The 20,480-nt window shown below is 43.2% G+C and overlaps 1 protein-coding gene across 2 annotated transcripts; it reads left to right on the top strand.

Moving 5' to 3' along the window:
• Positions 1–866: 866 nt before the first annotated feature.
• LOC111961112 (low choriolytic enzyme) lies at positions 867–5,919 on the top strand. Of its 2 annotated transcripts, XM_023983226.2 has the most exons (11): positions 867–1,023; positions 1,171–1,236; positions 1,404–1,460; positions 1,605–1,673; positions 1,800–1,849; positions 3,520–3,601; positions 3,709–3,823; positions 3,978–4,150; positions 5,065–5,146; positions 5,418–5,539; positions 5,649–5,919. In XM_023983226.2, the coding sequence occupies exons 1-11, from the start codon at positions 990–992 to the stop codon at positions 5,651–5,653; spliced, it is 855 nt and encodes a 284-aa protein (XP_023838994.1). In that variant the 5' UTR covers positions 867–989; the 3' UTR covers positions 5,654–5,919. The 2 variants fall into 2 exon arrangements, with proteins under 2 accessions (XP_023838994.1, XP_023838995.1); XM_023983227.2 differs by lacking the exon at positions 1,605–1,673 and having other exon boundaries at positions 868–1,023.
• The last annotated feature ends 14,561 nt before the right edge of the window (positions 5,920–20,480 follow it).

Genomic DNA, 20,480 nt, shown 5'->3' with positions numbered 1-20,480 from the left:
ATCTATGGATTTCGCATGACAGTGCAAGGGTGCAGCCATGGGGTGGACCTTGGAGGGCTCAACCGCTTGCAGCCCGGCCCAGCCAATCAGAATGAGTTTGTCCCCACAAAAGGGGCAATATTAGACGGAAATAGTAGCCAGCGTGGTTACAACTTCTCTAAAACGATGTTTGAGGCAGCTTATGGTAGAGAAATGAACATTCAATTCTCTAGCAACCGCTCTGGTGGGCCTTCCTGCAGTCAGCATGCCAATTGCACACTCCCTCAACTTGAGACATCTGTGGCGTTGTGTTGTGACACCTGTGCATTTTAGTGGCTTTTTATTGCCCCCAGCATAAGGTGCACCTGTGTAATGATCATGCTATTTCAGTTTCTTGATATGCCACACCTGTCAGGTGGATGGATTATCTTGGCAAAGGAGAAATCCTCACTAACAGCAATGTAAACAAATGTGTGCACAAAAGATGGCAAAGTACTTAAGTAAAAAATAATTTTGGGGGTATTTGTACTTTACTATTTATATTTTTGACAGTTTTTACTTTTACTCCACTACATTTCTAAAGAAAATATGTACTTTTTACGCCCGTACATTTTCCCTGACACCAAAAGTACTTGTTATTTAGAATGTTCATGTAGGACAGCATTATGGTCCGATTCAAGCGCCTATCAATATATATATTTTTAATTTAACCTCAATATAACAAGTTGTCATACTTTATTTTTTTGTTATTTTTTATTAATTTCACCTTTATTTAACCAGGTAGGCTAGTTGAGAACAAGTTCTCATTTGCAACTGCGACCTGGCCAAGATAAAGCATAGCAATTTAAATTTTGAAGAACTTAAAAGCAAGTGACCACACCAGCACCTGTTACTTTGTGATTGCCGCCCCGCCCACTCTTTGACTGGAAGGAGAGCAAGTGCGTGAATTTGTTTGTGCCGTTTCTTTGGTTATTTTCTTCCAAATCCTGGGGGACGATCATCGTTGCAACATGGTTTGGCTTCTGATTCTCTGGGTTGTACAAGGTAGGACCAGTAATTTTGTTGTTGTGACGTCCTACTTTTTTCCATTTGAGGTACTGTAGTCCAGGCCAATTTCACTGCAGATGCCAATTGGTTGACCATGTTGTTATTATTATGTCACATGTATTATGTTTCACTTGTGTATTTCAGTGGGCAGTGTTCCCATCGCCAATTTCACAAATGCTACTACTTCAAATGCTACTTTCCCTGCCACAGGTAGGCAGGCCTGCATTGGGGACCAGTCATTTCGTTAGGTGATAGGCTGAAAGCTAGGCCTCTTTCCTGTTTTCCACTTTTTTAAATTTAATGTAGGCCAGCCGTACTGCAAAACTATGTTATTGTACTGTTCTGCTTAGTAATATTTTTCTTCTTCTGTGTTTCAGTGGACAACTCTAAAAACCCCATCAACAATTCTACAAATGTGACTTTCTCTGCCACAGGTAGGCCTATACTGTGATTCTCAAGTCAGTCTCTTAGGGTGATGGGGCCCAAAGAAACAACTCAATCTGTTGTCTTCAAGTTTATGGCTTATCTATCAATACACAATGATATTATACATTTAGTTTGTTCACAATTCCCTTCAGGTTCTACTGCCTCGATGGGGCCACGTCACAGACAAAATGATTGGTATAAAACACCTGAAACCAGAGAAGGTAACGCATTCATTAGATGAAGCGTGCAATCCTGGACCTCTATCATGAGGTCCTGACTTTAATGGCACTGGAGGTGGTGACTTGTAACCAGTACATGTTGTTTCAGACCCTCTCTCTCTGTTACAGAGGACTTACAGTTTGACCTTGCTATCATGGAGGGAGACATTCTGGTTTCGGTGAGTCTATGATCCCTGCTTTCTGTCCTGTTACTTGCGTCTTTTAGGCTGATGAATCCGATTGATACCACCTTCTGGTATACACAGCCTGAAGCTAATGACTGCAAAATCATTCAAGCCAGGTTGTTGACTGGAAGTACATTTGAACTTGCTCTACCGGTTGTCCATGGTGTTGGTCCTTCAGATGGTCAAAATTTGAGACCCAAAATATCCACAGGAAAATACACAATGCCGGCATACTACTAAGTGATAGGAATTTCAACTTCAGTACCGCCATTCTAAAAAGTTGTGTTAACAGTACTTTCCTGTGGATATTTTGACCATCTGAAGGATCAACAGCACGGACTACCAGTTTACTAAACATTAGGAACACCTAGTATTGAGTTGCACCCCCCCCCCCTTGCACTCAGAAAAGCCTCAATTCGTCAGGGCATGGACTCTACAAGAGGTCAAGCGTTCCACAGGAATGCTGGCCCCATGATTTCCCCAATGCTTCCCACCGTTGTGCCCAGTTGGCTGGTAGTGGATCTCTAAACCGAAATGGCTCGTTCCATCTCATCCCACAGACGCTTAATTGGATTGAGATCTGGTGACTGGGCAGGCCACTGCACTAAGCTGAATTCACTGTCATGTTTGTGGAACCATTCCTGGACAAACCTGGCCTTGTGGCATTGGGCATTATCCTGCTGAAAAAAATCAATTTTCAGATGGATACACTACTGCCATGAAGGGATGCACCTGGTTTGCAATTATGTTCAGATATCCTGTGGCATTCAAACATTGCTCCACTTTTATCATGGGGCCCAATGTGTGCCGTGAACGCGTCACACTGCCTCTCACCAGCCTGCAATGTTGACTCACGGCATGATGGATGCATGTGGTTTTCTCCATACCCTAGTCCTCCCATCAGCGTGAAATTGCAAAAAACGGGATTCATCAGACCAGATGTTTTTCCAGTTCTCCTTTGTCCACTGCAACAATTTATTTGCTGAAAGAAGTGGAACTCTGTAAGGTTGTCGGCTGCCATACCCCATTTGTGTCAAGGTACTACGAGTTGTGCGTTTTTATGGTCTTAGGGCACAAATGTTGTACTGGACTGTCAATTGACTATAACTGTAGCCCGTCTGTTGCTCTGCACAATTTGTGTCACCAATTTTCGCCACTGGCCAGCCATTGGCTGGATGTCCTTTGGGTGGTGGACCATTCTTCACACACACACACATGGGGGAAACTGGGTGTGAAATACCCAGCTACGTTGCAGTTCTTGACACACTCAAACTGGTGAGCCTGGCACCTACCATACCCTGTTCAAAGGTACTTCAATATTTTGTCCTGCCCATTCACCCTCTGAATGGCATATATACACGACCCATGTCGCAAGGCTTAACAATTCTCCTTTAACCGGTCTCTTCATATACACTGACTGAACAGGTGTCCTCAGTAAGGATCATAGCATTCACTTGGTCAGTCTGTCATGGAAAGTACACTGTGTATATTGCTCCATTATCTTTTCTACATACTTAGTCTGGTTTTAGTCATTTAAGTTTACTTTGAAGTAGTTTTACCATTAAAAAAAAATTCATAGGGGAAACGCTGAAATAACCATTTTAATTTGAGGCCTATACTCTCTAGCGACAGCTGGATTTAAGACTAGGTGTTTTGTTCTACAGGAAGACCGATTAGCTGTGAAGTCACTTTGGCCGGAGAATGAAGGCGTCACTTCTATCCCCTACAAGTTCAACGATGATCTGGGTGAGTGTTGAATACAGTAGGAGAGATGAACACTACCACTAGATGTTTTCTAATACAGTGAGAATGATATGCACCGTCTCATGGTAAATTGTCTCTGATCCCCACAGTGGACAGAAAGGAAACTATGCTAGCGGCGTTCAAGATGATTTCAGACCAGACGTGTATCCTCTTCCACGAATACACCAATGAGATTAACTACATAGAGTTAATCTCTGGGACAGGGTGAGTCCAAAATGGTCACATTAACACACACTCTCCTTCCCAGCAGTTTACAGTTAACTCACAACCTCTCCTTTATTTTTCTCTCTTCCTGTCATATCCACTCTTTCTCCCCCCCACCCCCTTCTCTCACCTTTCTTTCTTCCCTTAACTCTAGCTGTGCGTCGTATGTAGGTTTTCAGGGCGGGGCCCAGCCTCTGTACTTCGGTAGTGCCTGTAACGTGGGGAACCTGTGTCATGAGCTGATGCATGCCCTGGGACTGCACCACGAGCACACACGGCCAGACCGTGACCAATACATCACCATACAGTGGGACAACGTGGTCTCAGGTAACTCACACCAACACATGCTAAACCACCTCACGGGCATTGCATGTGGACCAGGGGCAGGGCTGGTCAATTTGTCCCATGAAGAGCTGCAGTGTGCAGGCTTTTGTACCAGCCCAACACTAGCACACCTGGTTCAGCTTTTTGTGGTCTGGAGTGAAGACCGTATGGAATAACTATTGACATGTAGTATTTTATTAGGTACTGCTAAAGCAGCAGCTGCTCTTCCTGGGGTCCAGACAACATGAAACACTACATAACAAAAATAGACGGTACACCACAAGGACAGAACAACAGGCGTTCATATATTTATGCCTAAACGTTCCATTTATCATGTACTCATTATAACGGAAATACTGCAGCCATTAATTTCCCCATGCATTGCAACCCTGTTCTCTACTGTTGAAATTGCTTTGTCTAAGCAGGTCCTGATAGCCTAATATCATAGCAACCTTGAATCCTGATATCCTAATCTCACAGCACCAGTTCTGTAACCATCAGTGTTCTTCAGTTTGAAACCAATACTATGTATTTCATAGACTAATTTCCAATGATGTGGAATTTAACTGAATTCGTTAACTCCTGCGAATTTCCCCTGGTGTGAACGCAGCAACCTTGTTCGCTAAATTCCCCTTACATGAATAACACGACATTGCCATCTACAATTGCCACCCGTAATGGGTATCCTGGGATAACATGTAAGCTCTTGAACTTGAAGGCCACCCGCTATGGGTTTCATTAGGTAAGATGCAATAGTCATGCCTTGACTCGTGTAGAGTTTCCTCCTGCTAGAGGTTCAACTTAATGGTTTCCATCTCAACACCTTGTCTAGATTTCCACTTTCGTTCCCCTATCACAATCACACCCAGCAGTGTCCACCAGTCACATCTGCCTCTTGTAACTCTTTTAACTTCCAGGAAAAGAAGATAACTTTAAGGTGAAGGAAGGAGACACTCAGGACCTGGCCTATGACTACGACTCCATAATGCACTACGGAATGTCAGTCACACTCCTCTCCTCCTTATTCCCAATGAAGTCTTAATTTTACTCGACTTGTTTTTAAACTGCTAGCAACAAGTAAAGATGAGTTGTACAGTATCCAGTAACATTTCTCTGTGTCCCAAATGGCTCCCCATTTAAGTCACTACTTTTGACCTGGGCTCTGGTCAAACTAGGTGCACTATATTGGGAATAGGGTGACATTGTGATGCAGTCCTTGTGTTAAAGTAGCATTTCCTCAAATACCCCATTGTTGTGTTTCTCCTGGCAGATATTACTTCTCATCAAACCAGAACCCCACTATTGACTCCAAGAAGAGTGGAGTCCAGATTGGACAGAGAAATCACCTGAGCCCCCTGGACATAGCACGCCTTAACAAACTCTATCAATGTGGTAAAGACGTGTGCACACAGACAGGAAAAATATCAGAATTGGGCTGCCTTTGTAAATGCAGTCATTATCACACTGTATTCTAAGCATGTTCCTGTCCTGTCTTTCCCAGAATAACAATGCACAGTTTAGCATTTATTACACCATCGAAGAAGATTCCAACACCCCTGCTGTCGACTGATTCCAACACACATGGCACTGACATCCTAACTTCTCTTCACAACAATGAATAAGTTGGACAAGTCCCTTAAAGCTTTCTGATGTATTATACGTGTGTCTGGCTGCAGGCAGTGGTTTTATTTCTCCTGTGTACTCTTGTTGCCTTGAATTAGGCCTATACCACTGCACTTGTCTTGGAAATAAATAAAATGACCTGAAATGAATCCAGTCTGTGTGATGTTGCTTGCAGTGTTCTATTTCATTCTAGAATGGACCTTCTCAGCTATGCTCATCATACATCCCAAGGTGGGATCAGAGAGGAAGTAGATCTAGTGTACCAGGAGAGACGACTTAAATTAATGGTGATTTATACCTTAAACTTGGCAGAACTGCTAAGCGGTAGATGCAACAAATTATTTAAGACGCCGTAACACAGGACTTAAACAGCAGGGATCATAGACTCACCAAAATCTGAATGTCAACCTCCAGAAGGGTACGCTATGAAACAGGTTTGAGGAGTTGGTCAACTCTTGAGCCTAACTCAGGATAATCGGTACCACACAAGTGGCTCAACTTTTAGCCATGTATACTCAACAAAAATATAAACGCAACAATTTCACAGTTACAGTTCTAATAAGGAAGTTACTAAATTGAAATAAAATAATTGGGCCCCAATCTATGGTTTTCACATGACTGGGCAGGGGTGCAGCCATGGGTGGCATAGGCCCACCCACTGGGGAGGCAGCTCCAACCAGAATGAGTTTTTCCCTTAACTTTGTCTCATTTGATTAGGAAATTATCACAAGTCAGTTATACTTAAACAATCTGTATTCTCTTAAGGGAGCAGGTCATTACAACACACACACACAGTTAATTGAGTGCTCTACGATAATCATGGCTGGTTGACGAATCCCACTCACATGATTCGTTGAGAGCCCTGAGACAAAAGTGCAATGGTCTATTATTGCCAATATACACCCCTTTCAGTCTACATGACAACAGCTGTATGGAATGGGTCACAAGGTTAAGATTTTTATGAAAGATACTTATAATTCACAGAACACAGTATCTGCTGTAAAAATTATCTTTGTATAGAAACCAAGGTCTGGCCCTGGGGGTCATCTCTCCCTAGTACCTTTTACAGAACAGAAACATTAAATCATGCTCTGGAATGCATTCTCTCTTGGTTTTATCACCCAAAAGACATCGTAAATCTCCTGTCAGTGTTATCTCCCAGAGGCACACTTTCAGCTCACACAGACACGAGTTATAAGAACCCTATATTCTGTTGCATTAAACAACCATTTGATGCAATAAAAGTATAACAATCTTGCAATTTTACTCTCACACACCACAAAAGGCCATTATTACAGACAGAAATACTCCTCAGCACCACCCACCCCCACTGCAGGTGAAGAAGCTGGATGTGAAGGTCCTGGGCTGGAATGGTTACACGTGGTCTGCGGTTGTGAGGCTGGGTGCAGATACTGCAAAATTATCTAAAACAACATTCGGGGCAGCTTATGTTAATTTTTTAAACATTCAATTCTCTAGCAACAGTTCTGTTGGACATAACTGCAGTCGGCATGCCAATTGTACACTCAAAACTTGAGGCATCTGTGGCATTGTGTTGTGTGACAACTGCACATTTTAAAGTGGCCTTTCATTGTCCACAGCACAAGGTGCACCTGTGTAATGATCATGCTGTTTAATCAGCTTCTTGATATGCCACACCTGTCAGGTGGATGGATTATCTTGGTAAAGTTCACGCACAGTCAAACTTTTGAATGACTTTATAAAAATGGTATTGATATGAGTGGGGGAAAAAGGTTCTCATGCATTGATAAGCACATCAAAGGCGTTAATGACAGATAATAAAAGACAACACTTTTGCACTTGCACACCAGTGCATCACTGGTGGCCCCAGTGATGCACTTCTGTGCACGCACTCCCTAAAGACCTTTGCTTGAAAAACAAGAATCGGCAATATTACTGTTTGTCTCTCTTAAGCCATTAAGCCACCGTAGTAACAATATAGCTAGAAACACTTCTCAAAATATTCTTCCTCGGAATTCTGTATTGAATTTTTAAAGTTTTGCAGAGGTCTTAGTCGCGCAATTACACATCTGTTTAGTGCAGTACTTTTCAAGTGAATGATAGCAAACACTTCATTGAAGAATCCCATCCATAGTTCCCAACCCTACTGTGAACCAGTCACAGATGAAGGGTGTAGACTACCAAACTTCGACTTGCCTCAAGAAAGAAATTGGGGTACACAAACAGCTGGAAAAAAAACTACCAAACACCAAAACTAACAAAAACTTAGAAGCATAAACTGTTTCGACTTGGAAGCATGTGACAGCCTTTTGCGGCAGGTGGACGAGCAATATCCACCATCGTGGTACAGATGAAACCTGAGCTGGAATGTGAAGCTAACTGAAGCTGGCTAGATTTAAAAGACCCTGTGTAGATCTAGCTTGCTTCTTGGTATACCACTCTGGGAACACCCTGGACTTAGCATACGACATGGCCTCTATACTACATTATGGACAGTACTGTTCACTACTCTATACTATGGATGCACATTAACACTGTCTATAATGCACTACGCATGGACACTAACACTGTCTACACGGTTTCCCACTACAGCTCTGTATGTTCTGTCAATGGGGAACCCACCATCATAGCCAATATCCACAACAGGATATCAGAGATGGGCCAGAGAACACATAGGACTGAACTAAACATCCAGAAAGTCTGACCGCTCTACAACTGTGGTTGTATCAAATCAAATTTTATTTGTCACATGCGCCGAATACAACAGGTGTAGTAGACCTTACAGTGAAATGCTTATTTACAAGCCCTTAACCAACAATGCAGTTTTTAAGAGAAATACATCCAAAAAATAAGAAATAAAAGAAACAAATAACTAAAGAGTAGCAGTAAAATAACAATAGCGAGGCTATATACAGGGGGTACCGGTACAGAGTCAATTTGTGGAGGCACCGGTTAGTTGAGGTAATTGAGGTAATATGTACATTTAGGTAGAGTTATTATAGTGAGTATGCATAGATAATAACACAGAGTAGCAGCAGCANAGAGTAGCAGCAGCATAAGGGGGGGGGGGGGCAATGCAAATAGTCTGGGTAGCCATTTGATTAGATGTTCAGGAGTCTTATGGCTTATGGGTGGAAGCTGTTTAGAAGCCTCTTGGACCTAGACTTGGCGCTCCGTTACTGCTTGCCGTGCGGTAGCAGAGAGAACAGTCTATGACTAGGCTGGCTGGGGTCTTTGACAATTTTTTGGGCCTTCCTCTGACACCGCCTGGTATAGAGGTCCTGGATGGCAGGAAGCTTGGCCCCAGTGATGTACTGGGCTCTAGGCACTACCCTCTGTAGTGCCTTGCGGTCGGAGGCTGAGCAGTTTCCATACCAGGTCGTGATGCAACCAGTCAGGATGCTCTCGATGGTGCAGCTGTAGAACCTTTTGAGGATCTGAGGACCCATGCCAAAACTTTTCAGTCTCCTGAGGGGGAATAGGTTTTGTTGTGCCCTCTTCATGAATGTCTTCGTGTGCTTGGACCATGTTAGTTTGTTGGTGATGTGGACACCAAGAACCTTGAAGCTCTCAACCTGCTCCACTACAGCCCCGTCGATGCGAATGGGGTGTGCTCGGTCCTCCTTGTCCTGGCATCACACGGTCAGGTCTCTGACCTCCTCCCTATAGGCTGTCTCCTCGTTGTTGGTGATCAGGCCTACCACTGTTGTATCATCTGCAAACTTAATGATGGTGTTGGAGTCATGCCTGGCCGTGCAGTCATTAGTGAACAGGGAGTATAGGAGGGGACTGAGCACGCACACCTGAGGGATCAGCGTGGTGGATGTTTTGTTAACTACCCCTACCACCTTGGAGCGGCCCATCAGGAAGTCCAGGATCCAGTTGCAGAGGGAGGTATTTAGTCCCATGGTCCTTAGCTTAGTGATGAGCTTTGAGGTCTCTATGGTGTTGAGTGCGGTCTTAGTGCCAGCATCGGTCTGTGGTGGTATGTAGACAGGTACGAAAAAACAGATGAAAACTCTCTAGGTAGATGGTGTGGTCAAATGAATAGCATTCTCACATAGGTGTTCCTTTTGTCCAGGTGGGAAAGGGCAGTGTGGAGTGCAATAGAGATTGCATAATCTGTGGGTCTAGGGTTTCTGGGATAATGGTGTTGATGTGAGCCATGACCAGCCTTTCAAAGCACTTCATGGCTGCAAACGTGAGTGCTACGGTTCAGTAGTCATTTAGGCAGGTTACCTTACTGTTCTTAGGCACAGGGACTATGGCTTGAAACATGTTACAGACTCAGACAGGGAGAGGTTGAAAATGTCAGTGAAGACACTTGCCAGTTGGTCAGCGCATGCTCAGAGTACACATCCTGGTAATCTGCGGCCTTGTGAATGGTGACCTGTTTAAAGGTCTTACTCACATCGGCTGAGGAGAGCGTGATCACACAGTCGTCCGGAACAGCTGATGCTCTCATGCATGTTTCAGTGTTACTGTTCGTGCCTTGAAGCGATTATAGAAGTAGTTTAGCTTGTCTGGCAGGCTCGTGTCATCCTGGGAGCAGCTTTGCTGTTGCTTCCCTTTGTAGTTTGTAATAGTTTGCAAGCCCTGCAACGAGCGTCGAAGTAGTAGATTCGATCTTAGTCCTTAGTTATGATGCTTTGCCTGTTTAATGGTTTGTCGGAGGGCATAGCGGGATTTTTTTAAAGCTTCCAGGTTAGAGTCCCGCTCCTTGAAAGCGGCAGCCTCTACCTTTAGCTCAATGCGGAATCTGTAATAACATGGCTTCTGGTTGGGGTATGTACGTACAATCACTGTGAGATGACTTCAGATTCATTGTGCACTTATTGTGAATGTACAGATGACTATAGTTGGTAGTACGTGCCTCAATGCCATCGGAGAGAATCGCCGGAACATATTCCAGTCTGTGCTAGCAAACAGTCCTGTAGCTTAGCATCTGCTTCATCTGACCATTTTTTTTATTGACCAAGTCACTGGTGCTTCTGCTTTAATTTTTGCTTGTAGGCAGGAATCAAGAGGATAGAATTACGTATGGTCAGATTTGCCAAATGAAGAGCGAGGGAGAGCTTTGTACGCATCTCTGTGTGTGGAGTAAAGGTGGTCTAGAGTTTTTTTTAACCTCTGGTTGCACATTTAACATGCTGGTAGAATGAGGTAAAACGGATTTAAGTTTCCCTGCATTAAAGTCCCGGCCTCTGGATGAGCGTTTTCCTTGTTTGCTTATGGCAGTTATATCTATTGAGTGCGTGTCTTAGTGCGCCATGTCGATCGGTCTGTGGGGTATGTAGATACAGGTAAGAAAATACAGATGAAAACTCTCTAGAGGTATAGTGTGGTCTACAGCTTATCTATGAGATACTTCTACCTCAGCGCAGCAAAAAACCTTTATACTTCCTCAGATATCATGCACCAGCTGTTGTTTAACAAATATACATAGAGCGCCACCCCTTGTCTTACCAGAGGCTGCTGTTCTATCCTGCCGATAAGTGTATATCCGCCAGCTGTATGTTATTCATGTCGTCGTTCAGCCACGACTCGGTGAAACATAAGATATTACAGTTTTTAATGTCCCGTTTAATCTTGTAATCTATTTTCCAATGATTGCATGTTGACCAATAGAACGGATGGAGTGGGGGTTTACTCGCTGGCCTACGAATTCTCAGAAGGCCTTCCACCCCACCCCTTTTTCTCTGTCTTTTCTTAATGCAAATGACGGGGATTTGTGCTATGTTCCTGGGAAAGCAGTTATATTCCTTCTTATGTTGGACTCGTTAAAGGAAAAAGCTTTCTTCCAGTTTGTGGTGAATATCGCTGTATAGATGCTTTTCGGTCATAGGAGACGGTAGCAGCAACATTATGTATCAAAATAAGTACAAAATATGTTACAAACAACGCAAAAAAGACTAACAAAATAGCACAGTTGATTGGAGTACTATTTTTAACCAGACAGCATCAGATACATGGGCTACAACATACTGAGACAGAGGGCCCTGCTTTGCTGTCTCGGATGCTTTATCTGAGATTGATTGCGTCTTTTGTCAATAGCGTACATCTGCAGGAACACCCCCACCTCGAGCATCCCATTGGTTTCCTTCATGAACATCCCCACTCCTTCATGAATATCCCCCATTGATTCCTGCATTAACGCCCCCCCCCCCGCCTCGGGACCGCATTGGTTCCTGTTTATACCCCCCACCCCCCTCGAGCACGACATCTTCATGCTTGTGACACTTTTGAATGTGAATCAAAAGGTAAATAAAAGTTTTATCTGAGTTTTTTTTGCCCCCGCCTCTCGGAATCCTCCTTGCTAGCTAGCGGGAGTGACACCGGTAAACAGTGTCCTCACCGTTATTAATAGAACTGTTTAAATACAGTGCCCGACAGGACACTGTCTAATGGTCGCTCCCGCCTCCCGCTAGCATAGCATATGGGAGCAACACCATGTGCTAGACACTGTGTGCTAGCTTGCTAGTTAGCTAGCACAAGGTGGTTGCCCTCGCCTGCTTTGTGCCGGAGAAAACATTGCCTGATAGGCGGGGGCCAAGGACATTGTTTACCTGTCGCCACCTCCTCCCGCTAGGTAGTTAGGGACACTGTACGCTAGCTGCCACACTAGCTGGGTAAGCTAGCACACAGCGTCCCGCCTGCCGAACATCTGCCCTTGCCGTCATTAACAGAACTGCGCGAAAACTGTGCCGGAGAGGCGGGGACGACAGACACCGGTGTCTACCGGTCTACCTTTCTTCTGTCGCCCTTTCTTCTGTGTGGTTTATCCGCGGCTGGCATCCGATGTTATTGTGTATTAACGCCACCTACTCTTTTATTTATTTTGTAATTTTACCCCTCTTTTCACCCCAATTTCGTGATATCCAATTGCGATCCAATTCCGATTTTGTCTCATCACTGCAAATCCCCAACAGGCTTGGAAGAAGCGAAGGCTGAGTCATGCGTCCTCCGAAACATGACCCGTCAAGCCGTGCCTCTTAACACCTGCCCGCTTAACCCGGAAGCCAGCTGCACGAATGTGTCTGAGGAAACACCATTCAACTGATGACCGAAGTCAGCCTGCAGGCGTCCAGCCCGCTACAAGGAGTCGCTAGTGCGTGATGTGCCAAGTAAAGCCTCCCCGGCCAAACCGTCCCCAAACCCGGATGAACCCAAGACTGTAGTGACGCCGCAACACTGCAATGCACTGCTTTAGACCACTGCGCCACTCGGGAGGCCCAAATTGCAGATGCAGGAAAGCCCAAATGCAGGCCGCAATTGCATCCTTCCCCTTTCTGTCGGCACGTCTTGGTCAAATAAATGATCAAACAGGAAACTGTGAATGGCGACACCCCAGAGAAACCAACTACAACTGGAAACGACATGCCTCACAACACCCCGATGGCCAAACAGCTACTCCGGGTTGCCACCGCTGTCATTATACAGCACAGTAAAGTAGCTAAAACGTAGTAAGTGCACTGCTAAAAAATATAAATGCAACATGTAAAGTGTTGGTCCCCTGTTTCATGAGCTGAAATAAAATAGCCCAGAAATGTTCCATAAGCACAAAAAGGTTGCGTCATACTGCTATGATACAGCACACCTTGCGTGCTGCTGCATCATTCTGTAGCAAATCCTTTAATTGTCAGACATTTTTTCTGTTACTGCAAGTTATTGCTAGTTTGACCATCCCTCTGATGGTCTTTGAGAAGCATTTGATAGTATTCCGTAATGGCATTACCAGAGAATTTAAAACCTTTTTTGTAATAACTTAATCTATGGGATTGATTTTAATAAATTTGTCTTAATTTGATTCTTATTGTGGTGTTTCTATTCAGAGAAAAATGAAAAACTAAACCCTCAGGGTTTCCGTTAGGATGGAATGGAAAATATGGCACTGTACAATGTGACGGTCGGGAGTAGGCTACAGGATTGGAGGATTCTAAATTGTTTGCCTTCATTAGACAACTTTGTTTCAATATTTCTGTAAATCAGTGATATTTATTCCCATAGTAATTCGTTATGGATCCATAACTAAATCAACATCTGCATTTTGAAAGAGTATTTTTTATGAACGAAATGTGTTTTTTTGTTTATTATGCTACTGTGCAGTCTACAATACATACTGTAGTAAACATGGGAAATTGCCTAATTCCTTACATAAGGGAGACCAGGCCATGTCTGTACTACAGAATGCAGGGCATGCGGGAGGCCGGTGTTATTTCATAGTCGTGTACAATGTAGAAAATAGTAAAAATAAAGAAAGATCCTGGAATGAGTAGGTGTGTCCAAACTTTTGACTGATACTTGCTTAATTAATTTGATTAATATTATGTTTTTTCTATTCCAAGAAAAACGAAAAACCCTTTGGGTTTCCATTAGGATGGAATGGAAAATATGTTGCTGTACAACATGACGGTCGGCAGTACAGTACTGGGCTATTTAGCTAAAGAATCCCCGCAGGGCACGAGGAAGGAGTAGGCTGTCTTTGTAAATAAGAATTTGTTCGTAAATGACTTGCCTAGTTAAATAAAGGTTATACTAAGAGCATAACATTTCTGCACCCTAATTTTCTAATTCTTGTCTAACCAATACCCAAACGGAGATTAAGTGAAAATAAAAATCTCATTGATTGCCATGCTTGTCTCAGAGCAGCGTGAAACGATGCTAAAATAATTGTAGGCTTTTGCTTCTGACTTCAATATGCTCTTTAAACAAATAAGACCTACGCCATTTTTAACAGCACATTACTCAACACTAGTGAGACTCATTGGTAGGCCTACATGGTAGGCCTACACTATATCGGATTTTTTTTTTTTTTTTCAATGACGTGATTCTCCGCCAATAATTACATTTAGAGGATTGGAGGACTCTAAATTAATATATAAGGGGCATTTTCCATTAGATATTCTCCGATATTCTCACAGATCCTAAGGGGCTTTAATATAATTCTAAATTAATAATAATAATCGCTTTGTTTAAAAAGTAACAATATTTTGGAGATTTCGTTTTCATTTAACCTAGAGTAAGCGAGAAAAAGGCAATTCTTGGACATGGGGTGAGACATTCTCACTCATTTGTAAATAGAGAAACCTAACATGATTATTTAGCAGACATCACTTGCTTATATTCAGTCGACACATATCTCAAGAATATCATGGAATATTTGAACAAGTAATTTGTTTGTTTGGATCCATAACTAAATAAACATCAGCATTTTGAAAGAGTATTTTTATCATTATTTTATTAACGAAAGCATAAAGATGCTGATGAAGAAATGCAGTACTGTACAGTATATGCTTTTACATTTGGATAATAAAGCATTTTGAGGATATAAGCCACCTGCATTTGTTTTTTAGGCTACTGTGCAGTCTGACAAGTAAACATAGCATACAGTACATACTGTAGTAAACATGGGAATTCCTTACATAAGGGAGAGCAGGCCATTTCCAGACTTTCTCGGTGACCTCAAGTACTCATTAACTCTGTCTTTAATGCTTTTTCGGGTTGCATCAGTCATGGCCGGAAACTTCTGAGACACAGTATTACTGATGAACACCCGGAGGTTCACTGGTAAACCACATTTGTCTCGGGATCCATCCCAGTTTGTATTCTGTGCCCACTCGTGGTATCTCTCTTCGGTTACACATCCCTGGAATAGCGGCCCTTGCTGTGCCTGGTGAGCAGTTGGTCGAGTTCTGTTGTCAGAAGAGGAATAGAAATGTCAGGGTGAACCGACGACCTGACGAACCCGCCACGTATGTTGACTCTGCCTGTCAGAGGTGGAGTTCCAGAGCTCAGGGGTGTTTGTCAGGTCGTCGGTGCAGCCCGTTGTCCAGCCCTTTGTCCACTGAGCAGGGTTGTAAGCTCTGCAAAAACACATTCACGTTTTTAGTACACAATTATCGATTTCATACACAGTATGCCTACAGATTGAAGTTGAAGTCGGAAGTTTACATACACCTAGCGAAATACATTTAAACTCAGTTTCACAATTCCTGACATTTAATCCAAGTAAAAATTCTCTGTCTTAGGTCATTTAGGATCACCACTTCATTTTAGGAATGTGAAATGTCAGAATAATAGTATAGAGAATGATTTATTTCATCTTTTATTTCTTTCATCACATTCCCAGTGGGTCAGAAGTTTACATACACTCAATTAGTATTTGGTAGCATTACCTTTAAATTGTTGAACTTGGGTCAAACGTTTCGGGTAGCCTTCCACAAGCTTCCCACAATAAATTGGTTGAATTTTGGCCCATTCCTCCTGACAGAGCTGGTGTAACTGAGTCAGGTTTGTAGGCCTCTTTGCTCGCACATGCTTTTTCAGTTCTGCCCACAAATTTTCTATAGGATTGAGGTCAGAGCTTTGTGATGGCCACTCCAATACCTTGACTTTGTTGTCCTTAAGCAATTTTGCCACAAATTTGGAAGTATGCTTGGGGTCATTGTCCATTTGGAAGACCTATTTGCAACCAAGCTTTAACCTTGACTGATGTCTTGAGATGTTGCTTCAATATATGCACATAATTTCCCTCCCTCATGATGCCATCTATTTTGTGAAGTGCACCAGTCCCTCCTGCAGCAAAGCACCCCCACGACATGATGCTGCCATCCCCGTGCTTCACGGTTGGGATGGTGTTCTTCGGCTTGCAAGCCTCCCCCTTTTTCCTCCAAACATAACGATGGTCATTATTGCCAAACAGTTCTATTTTTGTTTCATCAGACCAGAGGACATTTCTCCAAAAAGTACAATCTTTCTCCCCATGTGCAGTTGCAAACCGTAGTCTGGCTTTTTTATGGTGGTTTTAGAGCAGTGGCTTCTTCCTTGCTGAGCGGCCTTTCAGGTTATGTCGATATAGGACTTGTTCTACTGTGGATATAGATACTTTTGTACCTTTTTCCTCCAGAATTTTCACAAGGTCCTTTGCTGTTTTTCTGGAATTGATTTGCACTTTTCACACCAAAGTACGTTCATCTCCAGGAGACAGAACGCGTCTCCTTCCTGAGCGGTATGATGGCTGCGTGGTCCCATGGTGTTTATACTTGCGTACTATTGTTTGTACAGATGAACGAGGCGTTTGGAAATTGCTCCCAAGGATGAACCAGACTTGTGGAGGTCTCCAATTTTTTTTCTGAGGTCTTGGCTGATTTCTTTTGATTTTCCCATGATGTCAAGCAAAGAGGCACTGAGTTTGAAGGTAGGCCTTGAAATACATCCACAGGTACACCTCCAATTGACTCAAATGATTTAAATTAGCCTATCAGAAGCTTCTAAAGCCATGACATCATTTTCTGGAATTTTCCAAGCTGTTTAAAGGCACAGTCAATTTAGTGTATGTAAACTTCGGACCCACTGGAATTGTGATACAGTGAATTATAAGTAAAATAATCTGTCTGTAAACAATTGTTGGAAAAATTGCTTTTGTCATGCACAAAGTAGATGTCCTAACTAGTCTTGCCAAAACTATAGTTTGTTAACAAGAAATGTGTGAAGTGGTTGAAAAACTAGTTTTAATGACTCCAACGTAAGTGTATGTAAACTTCCGACTTCAACTGTATATATATATATTTTTTAATGATCAGAACATTAACCATGTGTGTTCGCTTGTTTTGTACTGTTCTGTAGTTTCGACCCAATGATTCGTCTGGCAAACAAATAACTTTGCGTCCTGCAGGCCCAGATCACAGCTGGCGAGACATTTAATAATGTCATCTTCACAGACAAATCAACCGTGGCCCTTGAGCAATTTGCTCAAAATTGCTACAGAAAAAAAGGAAGAAGATCAAGCAAGCCGAGTCCCAAGCACCCGCTCAAATTTCAAGTGTGGGGGGAAATTTCTAGCCAGGGACCAGGCCCATATTTGATTTTTGATGGTAAGTTTGGCTATTTACAAAGCAAAAGGTACATCGAATATTGTAGCCTACACCTCACGGACTGTTATGTGTTCCACAATAATTCACTCTTGCCTCCTTTTTCAGGTATCATGGCTCGAGATTTCTTTGAGGAGAAATCATCAAGAGATACTCTGGACCCTATGTCAGAGAGGTGTTTCTGGGTACACATTGTTTCTTTCAAGATAGGATTATTGCAATATTTTGTTACATTTAGGCCTATTTACATGTATATTTCTATTATTGTACCTAATTTTGGCTGTTAGGTGTCTTGTTTTGCACACTTTGTACAAAATAATAAAATGCAGTACTACAGGATATTTCTTAACGTAGTTCTTTATTAGCTAGCTATAACTGGCATGTTCACGTATCGCCAACCAGGATCAAACTGACCATGACCTAACCATTTGGGTGGTCTTAACCAATCATAGCACAGTATGATATGGCGGTAAAATGCATCCAATTATAATTCAGTATGTTTACACATATGAATATTACATCCCCCTTCTTTTAAAACAAAAGAAAAATGTTTACATGTTCTAAGCGTTTCTTTTGAAAACATGCTCTGCAGTTTGAACTCAAGGTAAGTAACCATTTATATTGCATACTACACCAACTGAATCAACATAGACTCTGAAACAATGATCCAACATACTGTTACTTTTCGAACAAAGGATTCTCACCAACTCAGCTTTCACAGTAGAAATACATCTTAACATTTCAAACAAATAAAATACCAAAGCATTTCAAGTGAACTTCCAATAACAAGTTTACAGTCTGGAACTCTTTTAGGGCAGCGATCCGCCTACACCCTTTGACATTTCACAGGTCTAGGACAGCTCTGGGCTTGACCTCTCTTCCTGACCTTGTGCGATATGATGCTGAGCATGCTTCTGTGTCAGTCAACAGTTCTTGTGGTGTTGCAGGTAAGTATGGTCTATGTTGTGCTGTGTGTGTGTTTAGTCCATCATGTTCTCTTTCAGGGGAACAGTTCATCTCATCAGTGTGTTGTTCTTTTGTGTTCAGTAGGTGCCGACGATTGCGGCGGTACACCGCTCCTTCTGCGGTGCGGACGTGATATGAACGTTCAGTGTCAGCTGGCTGGATGACGACTGCTGGCTTCCAGAGGCCATGCTCTTGGATTCTAACTGACTCTCCGTCGATCAGTGGTGGCAGTGGTCTAGCTGACCTGTCGTAGTATCGCTTTTGTTGTTGTTGTCTCTGTGCACGTTTTCCATGCATTTCCTTGTAGCTGACGACCTCAGGTTGCAGCTGCTGGTTGGTGCTGGGAAGGATTGAGCGAAGTCTACGGCTCATCAACAGCTGGGCTGGTGATTTGAAGTTGTCAACTGGAGTGTTGCGGTATTCAAGAAGACTGAGGTAGGGGTCTCTCTTGTCTGCTTTTTCTTTATCCATGAGTGATTTAGCAATCTGCACAGATTTTTCAGCAAGGCCATTACTTTGAGGGTAATGCGGGCTTGTGGTGACATGTGTGAACTCCCATGCTTTTGTGAAGGATTCAAACTCATTTGATTTGTAACAGGGCCCATTGTCAGATATTAAAGTCTCTACAATGCTATGCCTGGCAAAGGCTGCTTTCAGCTTGTGTATCACAGCTGCAGATGTGGTGCTGTGAAGCTTGTCGAGTTCGAAGTATCTGCTGTAGTAGTCCACTGTTACGATGTAGTCCTCGTTGTTCCAGGTAAACAGATCGGTTGCCACGATCTGCCAGGGTCGGTCTGGGATACAGTGAGGTAACATTGGCTCTTTGGTGTTTGAGGGGCGTCGTTCAAGACATATGGCGCATTTACCAACAATGTCCTCTATTTGCTTGCACATTCCGGGCCAAAACAAAATGTCCCGTGCTCTCTGTTTGCACTTTTCCATGCCCATGTGTCCAGCATGGATCTTTGTCAAAATCTCTTCTCTGAGACTGGTAGGAATAATGATTTTCTCTCCTTTGAAAATTATTCCGTTGATCTGTGATAGTTCATCACGATGGTTCCAGAATTCTGAGACGCTCTGAGGGCATTTTCTCCTCTCCTCAGGCCATCCATCCTGTATGACTTTCCTCAGCTGTGCGAGTTGTGAGTCCATTTCTGTTTCTGCTTGGATCTCCTTCAGTTTTGTGTAACTAACTGGTAAGTTGCTGTACACAGTGTGCACTTGCATGTCCATGCCTTCACTGAGGCTGCTGTCCTTATAGGTAAGAAACTTCCTGGAGAGTGTGTCTGCGACAGGGATGTCTTTGCCTGGACGGTGAGTGATTGTGAAGTCATTTTTTGTAGTTGAAGGATCATTCTCTGTAGCCTTGGCGGGGCTGCGGCTAGTGGTTTCCTCATAATTGACTCAAGGGGCTTGTGGTCGGATTCCACAATGACTTGTCGTCCATATATGTACTGATGGAAACGTTTACATCCGAACAGAATGGCGTAGAGCTCCTTTTCGATTTGAGCGTAGTTGATTTCACAGTCTGTGAGAGATTTGGAAGCGTAGCCGATGGGCTTTCCTTCTTGCAGTAGCACTGCACCTAGTCCATACTTCGACGCGTCCACTTAGAGTCTGAGCTCTTTGTCGGGGTCGTAGTAGGCAAGGATTGGTCCTGGTTCTCTCGTGATCAAGTCTTTCACATTCTGGAAAGCAATGTCGTGTTGCTTGTCCCAGAGAAACTCACTGGACTGCTTTAGCAGTTGACGCGGGGGTGCATTAGCATTGGAGAGGCTGGGTGCGAACTTGACTAAGTAGTTGACCATGCCAAGCACTGTTTCCAGCTCTGCACGGTTCTTTGGTGGCTCCATTTCTTTTATGGCTAAGATCTTCTGTGGATCTGGCTTGAT

Source organism: Salvelinus sp. IW2-2015, linkage group LG4q.1:29 (genome assembly GCF_002910315.2).
Source record: "Salvelinus sp. IW2-2015 linkage group LG4q.1:29, ASM291031v2, whole genome shotgun sequence".
Lineage (NCBI taxonomy): Eukaryota > Metazoa > Chordata > Actinopteri > Salmoniformes > Salmonidae > Salvelinus > Salvelinus sp. IW2-2015.
This window is presented reverse-complemented; position numbering and strand designations above follow the sequence as displayed.